The 19,344-nt window shown below is 30.9% G+C and overlaps 10 protein-coding genes across 10 annotated transcripts; 4 read left to right on the forward strand and 6 right to left on the reverse strand.

Moving 5' to 3' along the window:
• Positions 1 to 136: 136 nt before the first annotated feature.
• Positions 137 to 1,644, reverse strand: BX663DRAFT_491540 (uncharacterized protein). The gene is made up of 9 exons (XM_051525086.1): positions 1,528 to 1,644; positions 1,393 to 1,464; positions 1,154 to 1,320; positions 858 to 1,053; positions 789 to 797; positions 683 to 721; positions 558 to 627; positions 404 to 503; positions 137 to 346 (listed from the first exon to the last, which is right to left on the reverse strand). Exons 1-9 carry the CDS (start codon positions 1,592 to 1,594, stop codon positions 236 to 238), a joined length of 831 nt encoding a protein of 276 aa, XP_051387625.1. The 5' UTR covers positions 1,595 to 1,644; the 3' UTR covers positions 137 to 235.
• Positions 1,645 to 2,383: 739 nt separating this feature from the next.
• Positions 2,384 to 4,025, forward strand: BX663DRAFT_491544 (uncharacterized protein). Its single transcript, XM_051525087.1, has 4 exons — positions 2,384 to 2,643; positions 2,667 to 2,818; positions 3,301 to 3,717; positions 3,796 to 4,025. Exons 1-3 carry the CDS (start codon positions 2,526 to 2,528, stop codon positions 3,682 to 3,684), a joined length of 654 nt encoding a protein of 217 aa, XP_051387626.1. The 5' UTR covers positions 2,384 to 2,525; the 3' UTR covers positions 3,685 to 3,717; positions 3,796 to 4,025.
• Positions 4,026 to 5,422: 1,397 nt separating this feature from the next.
• BX663DRAFT_491550 (uncharacterized protein) lies at positions 5,423 to 6,313 on the reverse strand. The gene has a single exon (XM_051525088.1). It carries the CDS (start codon positions 5,869 to 5,871, stop codon positions 5,644 to 5,646), a length of 228 nt encoding a protein of 75 aa, XP_051387627.1. The 5' UTR covers positions 5,872 to 6,313; the 3' UTR covers positions 5,423 to 5,643.
• On the forward strand, positions 5,927 to 6,082 carry BX663DRAFT_425769 (uncharacterized protein; the record flags this gene model as incomplete). Its single annotated transcript, XM_051522509.1, has 1 exon — positions 5,927 to 6,082. A coding segment is annotated over one exon (156 nt), but the record flags the coding sequence as incomplete, so codon positions are not given.
• A 1,606-nt stretch (positions 6,314 to 7,919) lies between the features above and the next one.
• On the forward strand, positions 7,920 to 9,142 carry BX663DRAFT_491552 (Per1-like-domain-containing protein). The gene is made up of 2 exons (XM_051525089.1): positions 7,920 to 8,124; positions 8,187 to 9,142. Exons 1-2 carry the CDS (start codon positions 7,950 to 7,952, stop codon positions 8,990 to 8,992), a joined length of 981 nt encoding a protein of 326 aa, XP_051387629.1. The 5' UTR covers positions 7,920 to 7,949; the 3' UTR covers positions 8,993 to 9,142.
• Positions 9,143 to 10,262, reverse strand: BX663DRAFT_491554 (ferritin-like superfamily). Its single transcript, XM_051525090.1, has 5 exons — positions 9,960 to 10,262; positions 9,821 to 9,848; positions 9,706 to 9,761; positions 9,598 to 9,652; positions 9,143 to 9,518 (listed from the first exon to the last, which is right to left on the reverse strand). The coding sequence occupies exons 1-5, from the start codon at positions 10,128 to 10,130 to the stop codon at positions 9,277 to 9,279; spliced, it is 552 nt and encodes a 183-aa protein (XP_051387630.1). The 5' UTR covers positions 10,131 to 10,262; the 3' UTR covers positions 9,143 to 9,276.
• A 19-nt stretch (positions 10,263 to 10,281) lies between these two features.
• On the forward strand, positions 10,282 to 11,229 carry BX663DRAFT_491557 (uncharacterized protein). The gene has a single exon (XM_051525091.1). The coding sequence runs from the start codon at positions 10,598 to 10,600 to the stop codon at positions 10,766 to 10,768; it is 171 nt and encodes a 56-aa protein (XP_051387631.1). The 5' UTR covers positions 10,282 to 10,597; the 3' UTR covers positions 10,769 to 11,229.
• Positions 11,230 to 11,937: 708 nt separating this feature from the next.
• BX663DRAFT_425067 (pyridoxal phosphate-dependent transferase) lies at positions 11,938 to 13,629 on the reverse strand (the record flags this gene model as incomplete). The annotated part of the gene is made up of 5 exons (XM_051522467.1): positions 11,938 to 12,075; positions 12,161 to 12,194; positions 12,264 to 12,598; positions 12,708 to 13,327; positions 13,419 to 13,629. The coding sequence occupies 5 exons, from the start codon at positions 13,627 to 13,629 to the stop codon at positions 11,938 to 11,940; spliced, it is 1,338 nt and encodes a 445-aa protein (XP_051387632.1).
• Positions 13,630 to 14,124: 495 nt separating this feature from the next.
• BX663DRAFT_539112 (XRN 5'-3' exonuclease N-terminus-domain-containing protein) lies at positions 14,125 to 17,958 on the reverse strand. Its single transcript, XM_051530704.1, has 9 exons — positions 17,904 to 17,958; positions 17,653 to 17,833; positions 17,485 to 17,587; positions 17,305 to 17,418; positions 17,094 to 17,242; positions 15,846 to 17,035; positions 15,671 to 15,751; positions 15,384 to 15,587; positions 14,125 to 15,275 (listed from the first exon to the last, which is right to left on the reverse strand). Exons 1-9 carry the CDS (start codon positions 17,924 to 17,926, stop codon positions 14,219 to 14,221), a joined length of 3,102 nt encoding a protein of 1,033 aa, XP_051387633.1. The 5' UTR covers positions 17,927 to 17,958; the 3' UTR covers positions 14,125 to 14,218.
• A 65-nt stretch (positions 17,959 to 18,023) lies between these two features.
• Positions 18,024 to 19,332, reverse strand: BX663DRAFT_491566 (uncharacterized protein). The gene is made up of 6 exons (XM_051525092.1): positions 19,175 to 19,332; positions 18,962 to 19,086; positions 18,785 to 18,875; positions 18,642 to 18,680; positions 18,476 to 18,579; positions 18,024 to 18,386 (listed from the first exon to the last, which is right to left on the reverse strand). Exons 1-6 carry the CDS (start codon positions 19,283 to 19,285, stop codon positions 18,326 to 18,328), a joined length of 531 nt encoding a protein of 176 aa, XP_051387634.1. The 5' UTR covers positions 19,286 to 19,332; the 3' UTR covers positions 18,024 to 18,325.
• Between the last annotated feature and the right edge of the window lie 12 nt (positions 19,333 to 19,344).

Here is a 19,344-nt window from a genome sequence, read left to right on the forward strand (position 1 = left end):
TCAACCTTTATCTTTTCTTTTTAACATATACAATTACAAATGTATTTACCCTGTTGTACTATATTTATTGTGTCCAAAGGAATTACATAATACATGCGTGTAAATATGAAATAGTAAATATGGTTGTATTTGTGGAGTGTCCTTAAGGTTTATGCATAAAAATAAATGTACAAAAAAAATAAAATAAAATAAACAAAATAAAATAAAATAAAATAAAATAAAAAATAGCCAATACTTATTTACGTTGTCTTCCCTTCATTTTTAAAATACAATTGTTACAATACCATTTACCTTTTGGTACTGTTTTAAGATCAACACAAGCTAAATGAAACCATTCAATTTCACACTAGAATAGAGTTAATTTAAAAGGAATCTAAATTCATAAATAAATGATTAGACTTACATCTGTGTTATCACAAGCGACCATTTCACCATAAGAAACTTGCTGACAATAACAATATAGTGGTTCATTTGGATCAATTGGCATATCAGCAGGAACAACTCTAGATAAAAAGATATGAATTTGAGTCATACAAAAGACGATTATTTATACATACGTCTTTGGTTTCCCGTTTCCATGTTTGTTATAGACATGCTTTGCTTTTTCTTTTTCTATATTTTTTATAGCTTTGCTTTGATTAATGAATCGTTTTTAATCTTCTACACATAAAATTATATTTACCATTTATATTATTTGGATCTTTCACTGCTGTCTTTCGTTCTATGTAAAATGAAAATAATAAATAAATAATGAATAGATCAAACTTTTTTTTTTATTATTTCTTTACTTTTAATCACTAAAATAAATAAATAAATAAGATATACTTGAAATAGTCATATTCAATTTTAAAACTTACTCTTCTTATCTCCTTTCATTTCTTTTCTTTCTCTTTCTAAGCGTTTTGTAAGTCTTTCTCGAATATCAGTTCCTTCCTTAAGACTTCTAGCAGAAGGTTGTAATCCTGGTAATGTTGTAATTCGATTTTTTCCAATTATTTGATCTTCTTCAAATTTAACTAAATCTGCATCCAACCGATTACAATGACGGTCAACCTAATATGAGTGTATGTATAAATAAAATAAACGGAGAAAATAAAGAAAAATAAAAAAATAAAAAATAAAAAGAAAAACAAAAAAAAAACTACTACTCTACTGCATCAAATGTTGACTTGGCGAGAGCTACTTTTTCTTCTCCTCTTTTTAATGTCTCTGTTAATATAGTGGTAAGGTGTTTTAATTTATCAAGTCGTGAATTTGGATCCATGTCTTTTATGTTATCAATAAGCTCAATTGCATTTCTTGAAACGGTATCCATTAACTCTAGTTACATACATTAACACATTTATTTATCTTGTCTTTTTTTTTTCTTTTCTTTTCTTTTCTTTACTTTACCTTGTGCGTAACCGTCTAATTCCCTCATAAGGGTAAAGTTTCTTTGTAAATCAAGAGGAACAGCTTCTATGGCTAATTAACAAACAGAATATATAAGAATTGTATTCGTGTTTTTCTATAATAACTGATAATTACTATCAATATAATCGTCAAGATATACCAAATTATCAAATTGTTTAGGTATTAAACTGCTTGGCTTCATTCTTTAATATTTAACAAGGTAGAATAATAATTTGAATAAGAAAAAAAAAAAAAAGTAGACATATACACAATAAATTCTTTATCAACTACCAAAAAAAAAGTGTCGTAGTTTAAAAATAAAATAAAATTGATAATTACAGTCAAAGAAACTAGGTTGGGCCAATGAGAAAAAATTTGATCGTTTCAAAATTGGATTGGAACACCAATATGAAAGTGGGACATCAGCATAAAAGTGGGATATATTGAGACACGCTTAGTTTTTGGGCGAATGTATAAACAAGAAGCTATAAACTTGTTCCATTTAACAAGAAAAGCCATTAATAGACTATCAGACTACTAAGATGATCATCCAGATTAGGATATGATTCACCTAACTTGAATGATCCCGGAACGAACAATCCTCATGGAGAATATCCCAGATTTGAATTACTTAGGACAATAAGGAGCATTTCTGTGAGTTTGATAGAGTGAGTGAACTATCGTTTTTGAAATAATAAAGCCAAGTAAAGTGATTAGGATACGTAGAATGTAGGGTTTTCATTATTCGTAAGAAAGAAAGACCTAGAGCCACCAGGTCTTGGTTACAATCATTATTTATACTCTGTAATATTGGGCTCCGTATGTAGTCCAGGTACCAATGTGGATCAGAAAACCGACAATTTCATACGATTATATTCATACAAGTAACAAATAACGATAAATGTATGTAAAGGAGATCATCTTGGATCAATAAAGTTCTTCAGTCAGTTTACATTAAATAAACACTCACACAAGCATCTAGATTACCCTACTGTTTTTATCTACCGATTCTACAGAATGAAAACTTAAATGACATCCCCTTTCTCCTATTTTGTTGTCATTTATGTTGATATCCATCAATTATTGGTCGAGGCTGTACCAAAACTGACTCACAAAAAAACTATACAACTTTGATGCTTTATTTGTTGGTCAAGGAAAGAATGCCGATGCCGAGATCCCTAAAGCTTTCTTACAATTTAGTAATAAAATGGGAGAAGATTTTAATAGGCAACAACAGTTCCCCAATATTCAGTATAGCACACTAATCTCAATAGTCATGCGTAGCTTTGAGACACTTATAGAGAATCATGTTGGAACCAACTTCAAGCCAAAAACGCTGCGCTATCTCTTTACGAGGCTTTCTAACACAACTGAATTTCCAGACCTCCCTTTCCGAACTAGTGTCAAACGCGACCTAGCTGAGCAGGTATATAATGCTATTTGTACCAATCAAGAAGTTATTTACCCTGCTAATCTGGAAGTTGCCGACACTCACAAAACCTCAATCAACAATCTTATTGATGAATGCCACCAAAGATTACATGGCTTGAACCTGACTGAAGCAGATTACTATGCTAAACCTCACTTGTATTTGCCGTGGTTATACCATGCTTTAGAAAGAATGGAGCGGCAAGTCATCATTCGTGAGCCAATGTTGACGCACGCCGTCTGTTTTCTAATACACCATCAACAAGGACGTGTAACTGGGACCAGTTCAATGAAGCTTTGCGATATATATTTCGGAACTTTGAGGCAATTAAAGGCTATTACACAACCGGGTTGAAAAAGCTCAAATATCACGGCTATAGAAGAAGCAAGCAAAAAGCATTGACCGAAATGTGTAAACGGTTGTTTACAGGTAGCAGAAAGTACCAAGAAGGCAATCCTGATATACAGCAAGCAAATTAGCAAAAGTGGAAGCCGTTAGCCCCTAGAGACAATGCCAGTAAAGCTGAAAGGCCTAGTGTAGTGGCGTTTGGTTCTGCTCAGTTCGGTGAGCTTCGTGGGAATGTACCTTCTCCAACAAAGGTATTCAGAAAAGCCTTGCTAAATTATGTCAAATCAACCAGATGCAACCAGCCAAATTCAAGAAAATACGTCGTTATGATTGATGAGTATTTCACAAGTCAAATATGTCCCAGATGTCATACAAAAAGTACTTCTAACCAACGTGATGACTCCAATATGATGATCCATCCAGTTCTCAACTGTCAAACTTGTAATATCTCGATGGAACAGCGATCATATGGCGAGTCTCAACATGCGCTCTATCTTTTTGTATATGGCTGCTAACAACAACAATCGACCTGAAGAGTTTCGGCGGGGGTAAGCTATCTTGATATTAATATAGATTTCATTACTTCATATACTAACAGCACTATTATTATTTGTGGAAAAAAATAGCCTTAACAATTGAATAACATTATGTCTTGTATAACAGCAAGACACCCTGTTATTTACAGATTAGTTGACCTATTGAAAAAAAAAAAGTCTTCATTCGCCCAAAAATTAAAAGTATCTTAATATGTCCCATTTCCGTATCGCTGCCCTACTTTCGTATCTCTGTCCCATTTTCATAATGGTGTCCTAATTCAATTTTGAAACGACCTAATTTTTTCTCATTGGCCCAACCTAGTTTCTTCGACTGTAAAAAGCATATCGTACTGTAAATGTTTAAAGTAAAGTGGTATTTTTTAGATGTTGCATCATTCAGAAGAGTAGTGGTGTATTGTTAAATAAAAATTGATGCATAAGAATGGAAATAAATTATGGCATGTTCTGTTTTGCTTCATCGTAGTAGAATATCTTACAGAAGAACAGAAAGCTTTTATCCTTTAAAATTATCTGGTTTTTGATCGAACATCAAAGAGTATAAACTAACCTTATTTTATAGTTTGTTACAGTCTCTTGTAATTCCTTTTCACACAAAGCAATTAGTATTCTAACTTGAGTGTAATGTTAAAAAGTATAAATACTTTTCCTATTAAAATAAAATAACAAAGTTTAATAAGCAGCCCCAAAAAGTACTCCTTTATTTTTGTTTGTAATTTACCCTACCTACTTAACTTATCACTTCTCTGGTGGTAAGTATTTTTATTTATTTCACATAACTATTTTCTCTTCCAAAAAAAAAGACTGTGAATATGTCTTATGATGGGCTTTTTTTTTCACTAAAACGGTTAGCGATTCTCTTCCTGGTGCCCGCTAGTTTAATGAGCATAACTAGATCTTTGGAACTCGGTGATTGGACTCTCATAGTAAACTGTTCAATTGATGCTATTCGTTGGAATCTAATATTCTGATAACAATTAAATAATTTCATCAGCGCTGTAAATAAGATAACACCATATGCTTATTCGTTCAGTAAATACAGAGAATGAAAATTATGGAAAGTTTTTTTTTTCTTTCTTTTCGATAAAGTTATCGCTTAATATCAGTCAAGCCCAAATTAGCATTCACAGCTTAGGATGGCGTGAATTTATTGAAAGATATCTACAGGACTTATTACAAACGATCAACGAGTTCCTCTTAAGTAGAATTAATAGGGCTCATTGATTGAGGGTAACAAAAAAAAATGGATACATCATATATCAACACTACTTATCTACTACATCTTTTGGAAACCATTTTTTTTCCTGACATGCAGTAGACATCCTCTTGAATCGGAAAACTCAAATAACTCCCCCATACACACATACGCATACATATACTCTACTAAAGGCGACTAAAGCAGAAGACGGACTCTCTTTAGAAGCCATTTTAAAGGAAATTTATCAAATTATCGTTCGACTGATAAATGATTTCAAACTAGCCATAACAAGAAGACATATCACGAATAACATTGAAGACGTTAGAGACCACTCCATCAATCCAATCTATAACACATACGATAGACATTTAGACTCCTGTTTTATTGTCATATCGCTGATGGTATAAACTCTGTCAAGACGACACCCATCATGATTCAAAGGTTAACACCATGGAACACAATGAGTTTTCTTTTTTTTTTTAAAAAAAAAAAGGATATTAGCTTGTATATTTGTTAATCTTAATATACCTGTATAGAACTGAATCCTTCCGTTTACACAGACTGTAGTCCCCTTGTTATGTAATCATCGATTCAAAAAATTTATGCCAAAATATACTTATTCGCTCTTGGACCAGCCATACTAGAGATAAATTAGCCTTATAGGAATATGTTATTAATTTAAACTTTTTCTGTATCTTTCAGATATCAAGAAGAAGGGTGTTTTACGATTTTGTGAAAATAGCCAAACTGACAGAGATAAGTGTTTCGATAATCAAGAAAAAAAGCACGAAGCTATTACACTCGACCCAATCTACAAGTAGATCAAACTCGTTATATAAATGATCTCTATTCAGAGAAAAAAAAAGCATGAAGAAATAGCTGAACGATGTGTTACTGTTAACCCTGAGTGACATAGTCTCTTGTATCATTTTATTCATGAAAATATTCATAGGAGAAGATCAAAAAACTGGTCTGTGCCCTACACAAGATAACCAGTGACGATTTGTGAACGGTATAGGATTCCAAAGAATGATAAAGAAGCACAATTATTTTGTATACTTGATAGGTGAATTTAGAACAAGCAAGTGTTGTCCAAAATACCACAATATGAATTTAGAAATATTCAAACGACTTGATAGCCGCCCTCAAACCTATCATTGAAAAGCAAATCCTTTTGTAGTTTTTTAACATGATCTATTAAGGTGTATTCTCATATATCGACTACTTGATGTTTATTGACCTCAATTACATTATGATAACAAGAATAAGATGTGAGAATTAGAACTACTGGAAAACTATGCCAACTACTCTTGGGGTCTGTTTACTATTTATTTAACAGAGATTTGATTGCTTAGCATTGTTCGTTTATTTTGTAAAAAAAAAAAAAAAAAAAAAAAAAAAAAAATGACATCATCACCTGCAAGGTTTTAATGTTCTTCTGCTGCGCCTACTGATAATTGTAGAAGAAGATGACTACGACAAGAGTAATGAAGGCCAATGATTTGTGATATTTAGAATTCTATAAACTTCCTCGTCTAGTTAACATGGGATCTACCAAGTTAAGATCAGCATCCCTATTATATGAATCGTTTACTATGTCTACATTCTGTTTTAAATATACTTTTCCCGGGATCATCTTCGACTTTGATATAAATTAATATTTAAATTTAAAACCCTTTTTCTCTAGACTAACATTTCACACACACACACACATACACCCCTTTTTTTCTGAATTTACGTAATAGATTATTTATTACCTGAATTACATAAACATTTGTTTTTGTTTTAAACTTGTTTCACTTACTTTGTATAATGTCATTAGTCACGTTTTATTATTATTATTATTATTATTACAGTGTTTACAACAACAATGATGACTTTCTATAGTATTAACAGTATTTATTTAGCTATAAATTTGGACATGTAGAGGATTATTGTTGAATATAATACTTCTTGGTGTAGTAACTTCTTATTTGGTATTGTAGTATATCCCTTTTATATGCTGTAATGAATTCTTGATTATAATTAGGGTCTATAATACAAACAAGATTAAATATATTAATAAATGAGACCCTGAATTTAATTACTTGTAATAATTAAATAACAACTATACTTAATTCACTATTAATAGAATCACGTCAACTGCGAAAAAACCAACAGTCTTCATTAATTCACCACATGATACTTTTATATATTTCATATTGTAACGTTAGGCTTTTCATAGATGAATTGCAACCCTTTTTTTTTTAAAAAAAATGTGATTATCTACTCTTGGCTATTTTAACCTCAAAGACTACATAAGAGCCCTTTATTATAGTTTTATACTAACCATACTAGTAAATACAGAAAGTCTATTTAAAGTTATTCTAAAGTATTTTTTTTTAATCTTCTTAAAGATGACAGAAAGAAATCCCTATCGTTAATTATGTTTAGCATTAGATCTTGTAGTATTTTCTCATTATTTTATCAAGTATCAACATATATATTCTTAATTTAAGAGGTGGTAGATCTATTTGCTCAAATAATACCAGTAGCTTTTTCTGGCTAAATAAAGGGACAATTACAAATGCAGCATGCATTAAATACGTTTTCAGCTGAGATTCAAATCATAAAACGACAATCATAATCGTACAGGAACCAGTTAAATAAAGGTTATAATCAGGAACAACAACAAAAAAAAATTTTTTTTTTTGATACTGCGCAAAAAAAAAAAAAAAAAAAAAAAAAAAAGAGAGAGAGAGAGATTACAATAATCTTCTAATAGAAAATGTTTGTGTTCTTCAAGACATATGTTCAACAATGATGATTGAGCTATAACATGCCTAGAATTCTAATTGAATAGTTAATTATGTAAGAGTTTACTCATTGAATGAAGATGGAGAATTATTTTCAATTGGTTTAAAAAAAAAAAAAAGTGTGTGTTTAGAGAGTGTATGTAACCATTTTTTTTTTTTTTTTTTAAAAAAAACATCGTTATGTCAAACAATATGTCATTTTTTTTTCTTTTTTTGTACATGTCACTATAATTATGCCAAAATATAATAACTGGTTATACATAGTTATAATAGTTTATATAGCTCTAAGTACAGTAAATGCTTCTTTAGGTGATGAGCAGCCCATTTACACTAAATGTGTTGATGAATGTGTTCAATTGTCATGCCCTACATCTTTAGATTATTTTTTAAGCTTATTAAAATGGACTTGTAAGTCAACACTTTTGTTACATTTCTATTTATATACAAATATTAATATATACACAAGAAAGGTCCAGAGAATTGTAAATACAGTTGTATGCAAGAAATAACGGATGAAGCGATTCAAAAAGGCACAGCTGTTTATCAATATTACGGTAAATGGCCATTTTATCGATTCTTGGGTATACAAGAGCCCGCTTCAGTCATCTTTTCGATTGGAAATGGAGTTGTTCATGCTTATTATTTACGACTATTTATAAAATATGTTCTAAACGGATACTTTCTAAAGGGATTCATGATACTGTATACTATCATTGGTATGAATGCATGGTTTTGGAGTACCATCTTTCATTCTCGAGACACAAAATTTACAGAACTTATGGACTATTTCTCAGCTGCTTTGTTAGTACTTTATACATTATTTTATGCAATCCTGAGAGTGTTTGATATTCGAAATGGATTCATGATCAAGACGATGGGAGTCGTGTTTATTTGTGCATTTGTAGCCCATGTTGGTTACTTGGTTATTGTAATATTTGACTATACCTATAATATGTATGCTAATTTGATTATTGGGGGGCTTCAAATATCTCTTTGGATTTATTGGTTTATAATACAAATCACAAGGTCCAAAAATCATTCAAGATTATCTTATGCGTACCTTGCTGTTGTCTCCTGTGTTGGTGTTGCAGTTTCTCTGTGCCTCGAATTAATTGATTTCCCGCCTTTATGGCGAGTATTTGACGCTCATAGTCTATGGCATTTTACAACTATTCCACTTACAATCATCTGGTATCGTTTCTTAATGGCTGATATGTGGTATGAAATGAATACTAAATCCTTTTCTTACACTGCTGTTCCTCTTTTACCAGAATAATAAGTAAGTCATTAGTGTAATCATACATGTTTGTATATAACAAAGAAAGTCATCTGCCGTTCATATCCTAGATTTTTTTAAAAAAAAATAGAAATATAGAGAAAAAAAAAGTATTTTTTTTGTATATAATAGATAAATAATATGTATAGATTTATTTATTAATAAAGCATGGGGAGAAGGTAGTTATTGAATTTTACTTTGTTCTTTTGTTTTTGTTTTTATTATTTTTTATTTATTTATTTATTTAATAATTTTTACCCTTCCATACTTCCTTTATATGTATTTTAGGCATTAGGACCGCTAGTGGCACGACTACCAGCACCAGTTCCTTCTCTGTAAAGTTGTTGATCCCACAAGTAAACGCCAAGGCCTTCACCGGCACGATTAAGCTGTGTAACCATGTCAGCTAATTTTTTAATAGCCTCTACTTGCTCACCCAAAAAGGTACTTTCAATAAAATCACACATCTGTGGATCATTTTGACCGTCAGCAATCTTGTGTAAATTCAACAAAGATTTATTAACATCTATCATTAAATGTATATGAGTAAGTATTTAATTATCGAATTAAAAAAAAAAAAAACATAACATGTATACAATACTCACCCTTTTCGAGTTGAAGGGCAGATTCAATAGCATTCTTGGCAGACTTCCAATCAGTCTATATAGAATATGATTAGTATAAACTACAGATAATTTATTTTGTATACCCACCTCAGGTGCTTGCAAAGCGCGTAGTACAACTCTTCCTCCTCTAGTATTGATATAATCTATATATACATATAATCCATTAGAAATGTTGTCAAATTTAAATGATCGTTATACGAACCAATCAATTTCTGGGCATGTTCTCTTTCCTATTAAAAAGAAAAAAGAAAAAGCATATGCATATATGCATATAACATGTGTAAGCTTATGTACATACTATCACACACAAACACACACACACATATATATATATATTATACCTCTTCAGCAGCTTCACGAAAGTATTTTTCTAAGCCAGGTAAGGCAACAGAAGAATGTTGAGCCCAAGCAGACATTGACAAGTAAACTTGAGAAGCTTGTAACTCAGTATTAACTTGTTGGTTCAAGGCTTCTTCAGATTGGCTGGCAAAGTTTTGTTTAGCAAGAGACATTTTTGAATACAGGAGAATATAGTAAAGTGAACAATTAATGTAAGAAAGTTTGTTAAGGAAAAAAAGAAAAGAAAAAGAAAAAAAACCCCCCCCACATATTTATACACCTTTTGACAAAATGATGTCGTCGCAAGAAAAAAAAAATTAAAGTGTCGCACTTTGAAAAAAAAACAGAATCGTGTGCTTTTAGAAAAGAGTGTTGTACAACTGTTTATTCAAGTGTCGAAAAAAAGAAATCTATTAGAATTGACTGAGACACTCGTATATACGATTGCTATTTAAATATCATGTTGATCTCCGTCTGTGCCTTGTTGCTACTTACCTTGCCTTTTACGCTAAACGCCCTCCATTTGGGAGAGGAGGGCTTCATCTTTGTTTGTCAACTTTTTGCGCCCTAACTCTTCTTCAAGTGTGCATACAACTGAAGGTTGGCTACGTTGTTTGCGTTCCTTGTCTACCATGGGACAATGGGGGGGTTTCGTTTAGGTCTATTGCTTTGTATTTTAGCACCTCAAGTAGAATATCTTCAAGGAAGATATCATTACCATGGGTATCCTCGTCAATCTTTGAAAACTTCTACAGATGTGAATATCCATTCGTTTTTGATTTTACTAACACTCTCATTACTGTTGACCTAGAGTACGTTCAATATGGGTCTTTTTTTTTTTCCTTTTTTACGATACCTTAGACAATGTGTCTTTTCCAGTTACATGTTTCATATCCCCCTGGATTAGCAATCCTATATCAATTTTCTTATATGTTTCAATATTCGATTTGATTGGTTACACATAAAATCTAGTTAAATGACCTTTTGTGTTATACTCATGACAAAAACATTGGAATAATTTCTTTTCTTTTTGACACAGAATGTAGACTATAATGAATGCCTGAATTTTTATACTTCTTTACTTGATAATAATAGAATTCTAAAATTGAATAGTCAAGGTACATACTTGAAGATATCTTCATACAACCTATAGCTGAATTTTAAGGGTAATTCGCAGTTCTACATATTTATGCATATAATCATCAATAGTTTTTACTATAAAATAATAATAAAAATCTCTCTCAAATTATTTGCATATAATAATGCCATTATATTCATTCGATACTTAAGAAAAACATACAAAAAGGAAGGGAAGGGAGTTTTTTTTTTTTTTTTTTTTTTTGTTAACAGAAATAATTATGCTTACAAAATTGACATATTCTCTTTGAAGTACAAAAAAAAAAAAAAAAAAAAAAAAAAAAGTTGGAAATGAAATTGCTGAATCAGCAAATTACCCCGCTTTCATATATCTTGGTTTATTTTATGTGTTACCTTTTGTTCTTGATTTTCTGGTAAAAGGATGGAAAAAGAAGGACAAACTCAGCATTAAAACAATTTTTTTTTTTTTTTTTTTTTTTTTTTTTTTTTTTTTAAATAAAAGGTCTTTTTAGAATTACATTGTTGAGAAAGATATTCATAAAGACTAAGCTATTTGATTATAAACTATATGCCATGATCCTATATCAATCTTAGTAAGCATAAAGGAAAATTCAATAGGAACTTATTTCAAATTACAAACTTTTCTTCCGTGTACGCCAACTTATACCTTTAAATTCCCATCTTTATTTATCTACTTTTTTCAGTAATCTTTTAACTTTACTAGGCTTTCGGTAAATGTAATTCCTCATTCAAAGTGTCTCACAAATATTATTAAATCATGTAGCAAAAAAAAAAAAAAAAAAAAAAGGGCTTTTATATAATTATAAATACGAAGCATAATGAATGTTGTGTATATGTTGGTATTTACATTTTATATCTTATTTAAACTTTATTTGTCCATTTTTTAATGACTTTTTCAATAAGATCTAAGCCTAATTTAATTTGATCTAAAGGTGGACCAAAACTAAGTCGAACAAAGTGATGACATGGTGATTCGAATAATTCACGACGATGAGAAGGCTAAAAAAAAAATAAATAAATAAATAAATAAAATAAAGGGTAAATATAGATTTTCAGTTACGTAATATGTATATATAACACTTACATTCACATCAAAAAAGATACCAGGCACAACAATACTATAAATAATAATACATCATATACAATTAGTGATACGGCTATTTTACTCAACTTGTTTTTAAACTTACACTTTCTCTTTAAGGCATTCTTCAAAAAAGTTAAGACCAATATTAATAGGCTCAGGTAAATGAGATAAATCGAGCCAAACATAGAAGGTTGCATTCGGTGATACTTTAACATGAAGACCCATTTCATCTAATCTTTTAAGAACATAATCTCTTTTTTGTTTAAAATGTCTTTGAAGACTTATAACTTCATTTCTAAACTTCTTTGGATCCAAGAATTGAATAGCTGCTTTTTGAAGTGGATGGTTTGCCCCACCTTCTAAGAATGAACCAGCACTTTCCATGGATGAAATAACCGCCTTTGGTCCAACAATCCAACATACACGCCAACCAGGCATCTAAAAGTAAAAAAAAAAAAAAAAAAAAAAAGAGAAAACCCCCACCGAGTATATTGAATTTAATATGTACTGTACTATACACACAACAAATCTGTAGATGTAAACTTACACGAAAGTTCTTTGTCAAACCATCAATCAAAATAACGGGATCTTCATTTACATCTTCAACATAACGACTGATGCTCACAGTTTTACCTTCTTCTTTATCATAGATATATGCAGAGTAAAATTCATCCATAACCAAAGTAGTATGACGTTCCTTTGCAATCGCCACGAGCTCCTCTAATTCTTCATCTTGAATGACTTGTCCTGTTGGATTACGAGGGTTAGAGGCAACAATCACCCCAAGTCCTCGTCCAGAGATCTCCTTACGAATTGTATCCGAATCAATATGATAACGTGCAGCTTCTTCTAGAGTAGTAGGGATGGGTACAAACCGTTTAAATACGGATAACATTTGTTCATAAGCAGTGTATTCTGGTAAGAAATAGCCTACATTAACATCTCCAATCGCTGCTGCTACACGTGTCAAACCAGCACGTCCACCAGGTACAATACAGACATTTTCATATGTATATTTAGATTGCTTATCTTTACGATACACTTCATTGTATAAATCAGCTACTGCCTTTCTCAATTCAGGTATACCACTTGTTGGTGCATATTCATAACAATCTTGTGAAATTTCAATTGTCATAGGTCTCTCCATGCAACCTTCAATAGGACCGACTATTAAATATAAAAAATATAAATATAAATATTTATATGCATTTGCATTAATTATATATATGTGTGTCTGTAAAGGAAGTTTTTATTTTACCTTCAGGAGCTCCTTGACCAAAATTAGACCATTCTTTACTCGAGTAAGTAAAGCCCTGTTTCATAGCACGGTCCATCACATAAATGACGCCAGTAGAACCAGGATGTTCGATACCATGAATATTACCTTCTGACTTTGCCCTTTCTGCTTTATTTTCATTACCAGGATAGCTTCTTAATGTCTGGTGTGCTTTAGATTCGTGTTCGGCCATACTATTTTATTATCATATTAGATTTTCTGTTGTATTTATATATATATATATATCCTGGGGGGGAAATATTTATGCATTTTTTTTTTTTACAGTTTATTTTTCACTTGGAGTGCAATATCACGAAAATGGTATCGTGGACGATGTTCTTTATTATCAGACATGATGTATGTGTATGTGTATACGTATTCTTTTCTTGCTTCTTCCTTAAAAAAAAAAGGGATAAAGATAAAGATAAAGATAACAAAAAAAAAAAAAAAAAAAAAAATTCAAAAATAAAACCAATTTGGCTGATTTTATATAAACAAGGCTTTTAAGGCGGTAGTCTCCTTTTTGTTTCACAATAAACATGATTCTACCATTCCGTCATAATTTACTGCGTTATTTACTATTATCAGAAGTGAGCTATTTTTTTTTCCCGAAAAAAGATTTAATTATCATTATACTAAATTCGCTTTATAACATTTGCTATATATTTTTTTTTCTGGCTAATTAAAGATTACGTCTATTTTCTTACTGTAAATGTTATAATATAGAATCGAATAAATAATATTATACATTCAAATAATTTTTATTTAAAACATGTATATAGTTAATAGTATCCTCCTCCACCACCATAATGTCCATAATTTCGATTATTTCCACCATATCCGCCGCCTTGTTGATATCCACCACTACGACCTCTATTATTATTGTTATATCCGCCACCTTGATAATAATTTGATTGATGATGGTGACGATTTCCCTGTGATTGATCGTATCCATAATAACCATCATTGTAGCCTTGTTGATGATAGTTAGATCGTTGTCTTCCATTATAACTTCCACCGCCATAGCCTCCGTTATTATAGCCTCCACCGCCATAACCTCCTCCATTGCCATAATCATAGCCATAACCATTATTACCATAAGAAGAAGGATATCTTGATCCATCATGATTATATCCAGAGTTATAGCCCTGTTGTTGATAATTATTACGACGTCGATTCATCGTACGCTGATTATTATATTCACGATATTCCTCTAAATGATTGATTTGTGGAGTATAACCACGGTTATTCTGATAACGTTGGCGTGTATCAATCTTTTCAAATGTAGCCCATTGTAAGTCTTCATAGTTTAAAGTGGGGTTGATACGAACTCCTTTGAGTAATTGAGTTGAAAACTTGAACCCTTCTGGGAATTGAGGTAGTGAATAAATAACACTGATGGATTTATCATTAGCAATATCTGGTAAATTAAAATCAGGTAGTGGTGTACGTAATGTACTGCGGGGAATGCATTCAATGTCTCTAGAAACTTCACCTGCTAGACCATCTGTGAGACGAACATCCAAAATCATCCTTTCATTATTTGCACGTTTTGTATAAACTGTACTAATGGCATTATAAGCCTTATGTGTTTCACTGACATACAGAATAGAGGGTCCTACACTGTTACGTTGCTTTTCTTCATCATTAAGTTGATCATAGACAGTATTCATTGCTTCTAATAATTGTTTGGTATTAATAAATGGTAACTTAACTACACCTTGCCATTCCCATTTTTTGCCGTCCATATCTACTTCAAATTCTGTAGGATAAAAGCTGATAATGGGTGAGTCTGGATCAGTCATTAGATGATGAAAAGGTTTAGGAATATGTGCTTTACTGTTGTTGTTGTTGTTTTTTGTATAATATAATAATAATAATAGATAGATAGAGTTAGTATTCAATTAAATAGTGTACATATATTTATATATAGTGTTCTTCTCTCACCTTGCAGGGGGCAAAACACCCATTAATTGCTCAAATGGATTTAGTGGTGCGTCAAGTTGGAATTTAATATCAAATGTGTCAATATTAACGAAATCTGAAGCCATAGGTGCATAATGATAGGGATAATACCATGACCAAGATACACAACCCAGATAATAATATTTAAATACCCATACAAGACCTTCGCAGTATGATTGCACAATACTAATAAAATAATGTTTAACTTAGAAATTAAACTAAAAAAAAAAAAATACAAATATGTATTTATAGTCTTTTAATTGACTTACTGTCTAATTTCATCTCTGTCAGTTAAGGTAAGGTTGAATTTAGTTTTATAATATCTTTCTTTCCAACCCGTTTCCCATAAACTAAAAAATAAATTAATAATAAAATGAATACCATTTTCTTTTTAATACATATATATATATATATATATATATTTTTAAAAAAAAAAGAATTTACCGAACTTCATCTTCAGGCTCACGTTGACGAGCAGCTTCTTCTTTTTCTTTCTTTTCATCAGCAATACGTTTTAATATAGCTTTTCCTTGAGCCTCTGCATCTAAGATAGAGCTCGTTTGTTCATTATCCTCCTCATCGTCATCCATATCATCATCATCATCATCATCATCATCATTAGCTTCTTCCTCTTCATTATTCCCCATATCATCATTTACTACTGCTTCTTCTTCTTCGTCCTCTAATTTTCTTTTAGTACCCTTCTGGTCTTCATTTGAAGAAGAGGTTGCGACAGGGGGAGGAACTCCTAATAATTCTGCTTTTAATGCAGCAGCAGCATTAATATTAGCAAGACGAATTTCAGCTCTATTGGCAATAACATCTGCATTAGACATAGCAGCATTAGGATTATTCACAGGTGCAGCAGTCAAATCTCCAAAATTAGGAACACTGGCATTATACTTCTTTGCTTCTTGAGTACGTCGATCATTTTCAAGTTTTCTACGTTTAGCACCTCTAGCTCGTCGTTCTTCGGTTTGCTTTCTTTCAGCAAAGATTGTATCTTCCATTTTACCTAATTCTGTAACAAGTATTTGCACACGTTTCAAATCAACTTCACCATTATTCGTCATATAACCACCCATCATAGGTATCACATTTTTCCATAATAAACTTAATGTACTGACCGCACCCTCCCTGATTTCTAAAGACGGCAGATGGGGTAAGAAATCGTTACCAATAAAAAAGCACATAAATACCCAATCATCGATTGCTCTTTCCAAATCCCAAGGGAGACCTGGTATATTGAATTTAAGCGCATGTTCTAAATATTCTCTTAATACATTTATATGTAAAAAGACGTATGGTTTAGGTGATGCATTAGCTGCTTGGGCCTTTTTCATTTCAGCTAGCGCTTCATCAGATACAGGACAATCTTGAATAGCATGCCCAGGTTGTTTACATTTATAACAATTTCCTTTTGTTTTTTTATCTTCAAACACATCTTCACGCAAGATTTTAAAATGTGGCTCATGAGTGGCTAAGGCCAACATGATTAGATCTGCATCTAAACCATACATAACATGTTTTGTGTTAGGATTATGATCAGGACGAGCTCTTTGGACACGAATAAACTCCATTACTTTATGCTCACCCTCACCAGGAACAGTGGCATCTGAAAGGATAACTTTTAACTATATACATTAAGATATATAAGAAATGAGTAAATTACAAAATAAATATATATCTTACATTCTTCCAAAGAGGGTCAGAGTTTTGTTTAGCAGCGATGTGATAACGTAAACAAGTAGCTAAGTGAGCCATAAATGGAGTACCTGGAGTAATACAATTCGAATCGAAATGTTCTTTCTTTTCAGGCAATTGATGAGTTTGTCCAATAACTAATAAATATATATATAAGTATATTAATTTCTTTCTGTTTAAACAATATTGCTTTATATACCTTCTAATTCTTTATAAACACGATCACTGGCTTCTTTTTCAATTTGAGCTAATTGAGAAGCACGAAAACGTCTAGAACGTTGTTGATTCATTTTAGCACGAGGAGCAACACCATCTGTAAAATACATGTAAAAATTTAATTCATTATTCAGATTTTAGGAAATTATAATCATCTATTTACCGATAGCCATGTAGAGAAGTTTTCGAGGACGAATCATGTCTACAATTCTATCCAAGTAATCAAATATAGCAATCATCATATCATCTTCTGTTGCAGGAGCAGGCTATAATAATAATAAAGAAATAAATTAGATCGTCCCAGCATTTAACCTTTAGGTAGTAATTTTACTTTATTCTCTGGATGACAGCATGGGTGAATAATACCATTCATATCCAAATACAAATTATCGAATTCTTCCCCATTAGGATTTGGTTTTGTTGTGTCGATAGGTATAGTTGTGCCATTAACTGTCTTTGGATGTTCTTCAACTACAGGAGTAACCACTTTTGGAAATTTATCTGATAACCATCTAATAAAATTATTTAGTTTACAATCCTATCTCTTTCAATACATGTATGTAAATAAATAAAGTCTTGTACCTAAAGAATGCTGGAACACCCATGATTAATTATAGAATTAAGAAGAAAAAAAAAAGTAAAAATAGAAAAAATAGTTTTTATTTTATTTTATTTTATTTTTTTTTTCTATTTGTGCATTTACGCACTACAAAGAGCTGCTAAAACTCAAAGTCACGAAACCGTCCCAGCTTAGCTTAGTAGACAATACATTCATTTAAAAAATCAAGTAAAATAACTGAAATGACATTGTAACGATAGAATCCTTCTTTTTATATATACAAGTATGATGAATAACTAAAGTGTTGTAAATATAGATGTATATAGTATACTTTGCTATTAAAGAAATGTATATAAATAATAGTTGATGTTGATGATCAGGAACTATGTAAATTAAGAAGAAAGTGACATATTATGCATGCATTCATCCATCTTGTCCAGTTTTATTAGTAAAGTCTAAAATCATTTTCATGATAAGCACTCTGTACGAACCATAATATAGCAGTACTATAATGCCCATATTTAGTATACATATATAAATATATATTCACATATATGTATACCATATATCATAAAAAAAAAATCATCCATATTACCTAAGCATAATGAATAGACATTGAATAACATCTGTTATACCTAAATAAATATTCCATATATCTAGTAGATTTTCATTGTAAATATATTTTGTAACTAAAACTGCCTATAAAATACAATAATAAATAATATCATTCTCAATACAAAATAACTATATGCATACTATACCACTGATCCTGACAATCCACCAGCCATCATTGCAAATCCCTTTTTTTTTTTTAATAGTCATACATATTATTATGGGCAATTTTATAGTATTCAAAAAGAAACTTTTTTTTTTTTTTTTTTTTTTTTTTTTTTTTTTTTTTTACCAAGAATAGAATTAGTCTTGCCCTCCACATAAATTCATCATTAAATCCACTATACCCTCCTTTCAATGTTTCTTTATCAATCAAATTTATACTACAACACATATATTATTTATACTACTGCCCTTTTTTTTTTATTTCTTCTTCTGCTTCTCTTGTTTTATTTTTCGTGTATCTTACATAATCATACCCAAAGTTGTAATGATACCTGGTGCCCAGTCTTCTATACCAGGAGAAACAAGTCGATCTTGTAAATTCCAAAGTATAGCAAGACCATCAATGAAGCTCCACCAACCCAAAGCAAACTTATTATGTTATTAATAAAAAAAAATAATAATGTTTAAAATGATGATTTGTTTTTCTTTTTTTTTTCTTTTCTCTTCCTTCATTTACCAACATTCCCGCAAAATAAATGCCAAACTGTTTCCCTTTATGTCCTAATGAAAGACAAGATAGTCTGTTGAAGATAAACACACTATTACTGTGATCATCATAATTATTCATTTTATTTAAATAATAAAGTAAGAGAAAGAAAAGAAAAGAAAAAAAAAAAGAAAAAAAAA

Source organism: Cokeromyces recurvatus (genome assembly GCF_025118155.1).
Source record: "Cokeromyces recurvatus strain NRRL 2243 chromosome Unknown BX663scaffold_1, whole genome shotgun sequence".
Lineage (NCBI taxonomy): Eukaryota > Fungi > Mucoromycota > Mucoromycetes > Mucorales > Mucoraceae > Cokeromyces > Cokeromyces recurvatus.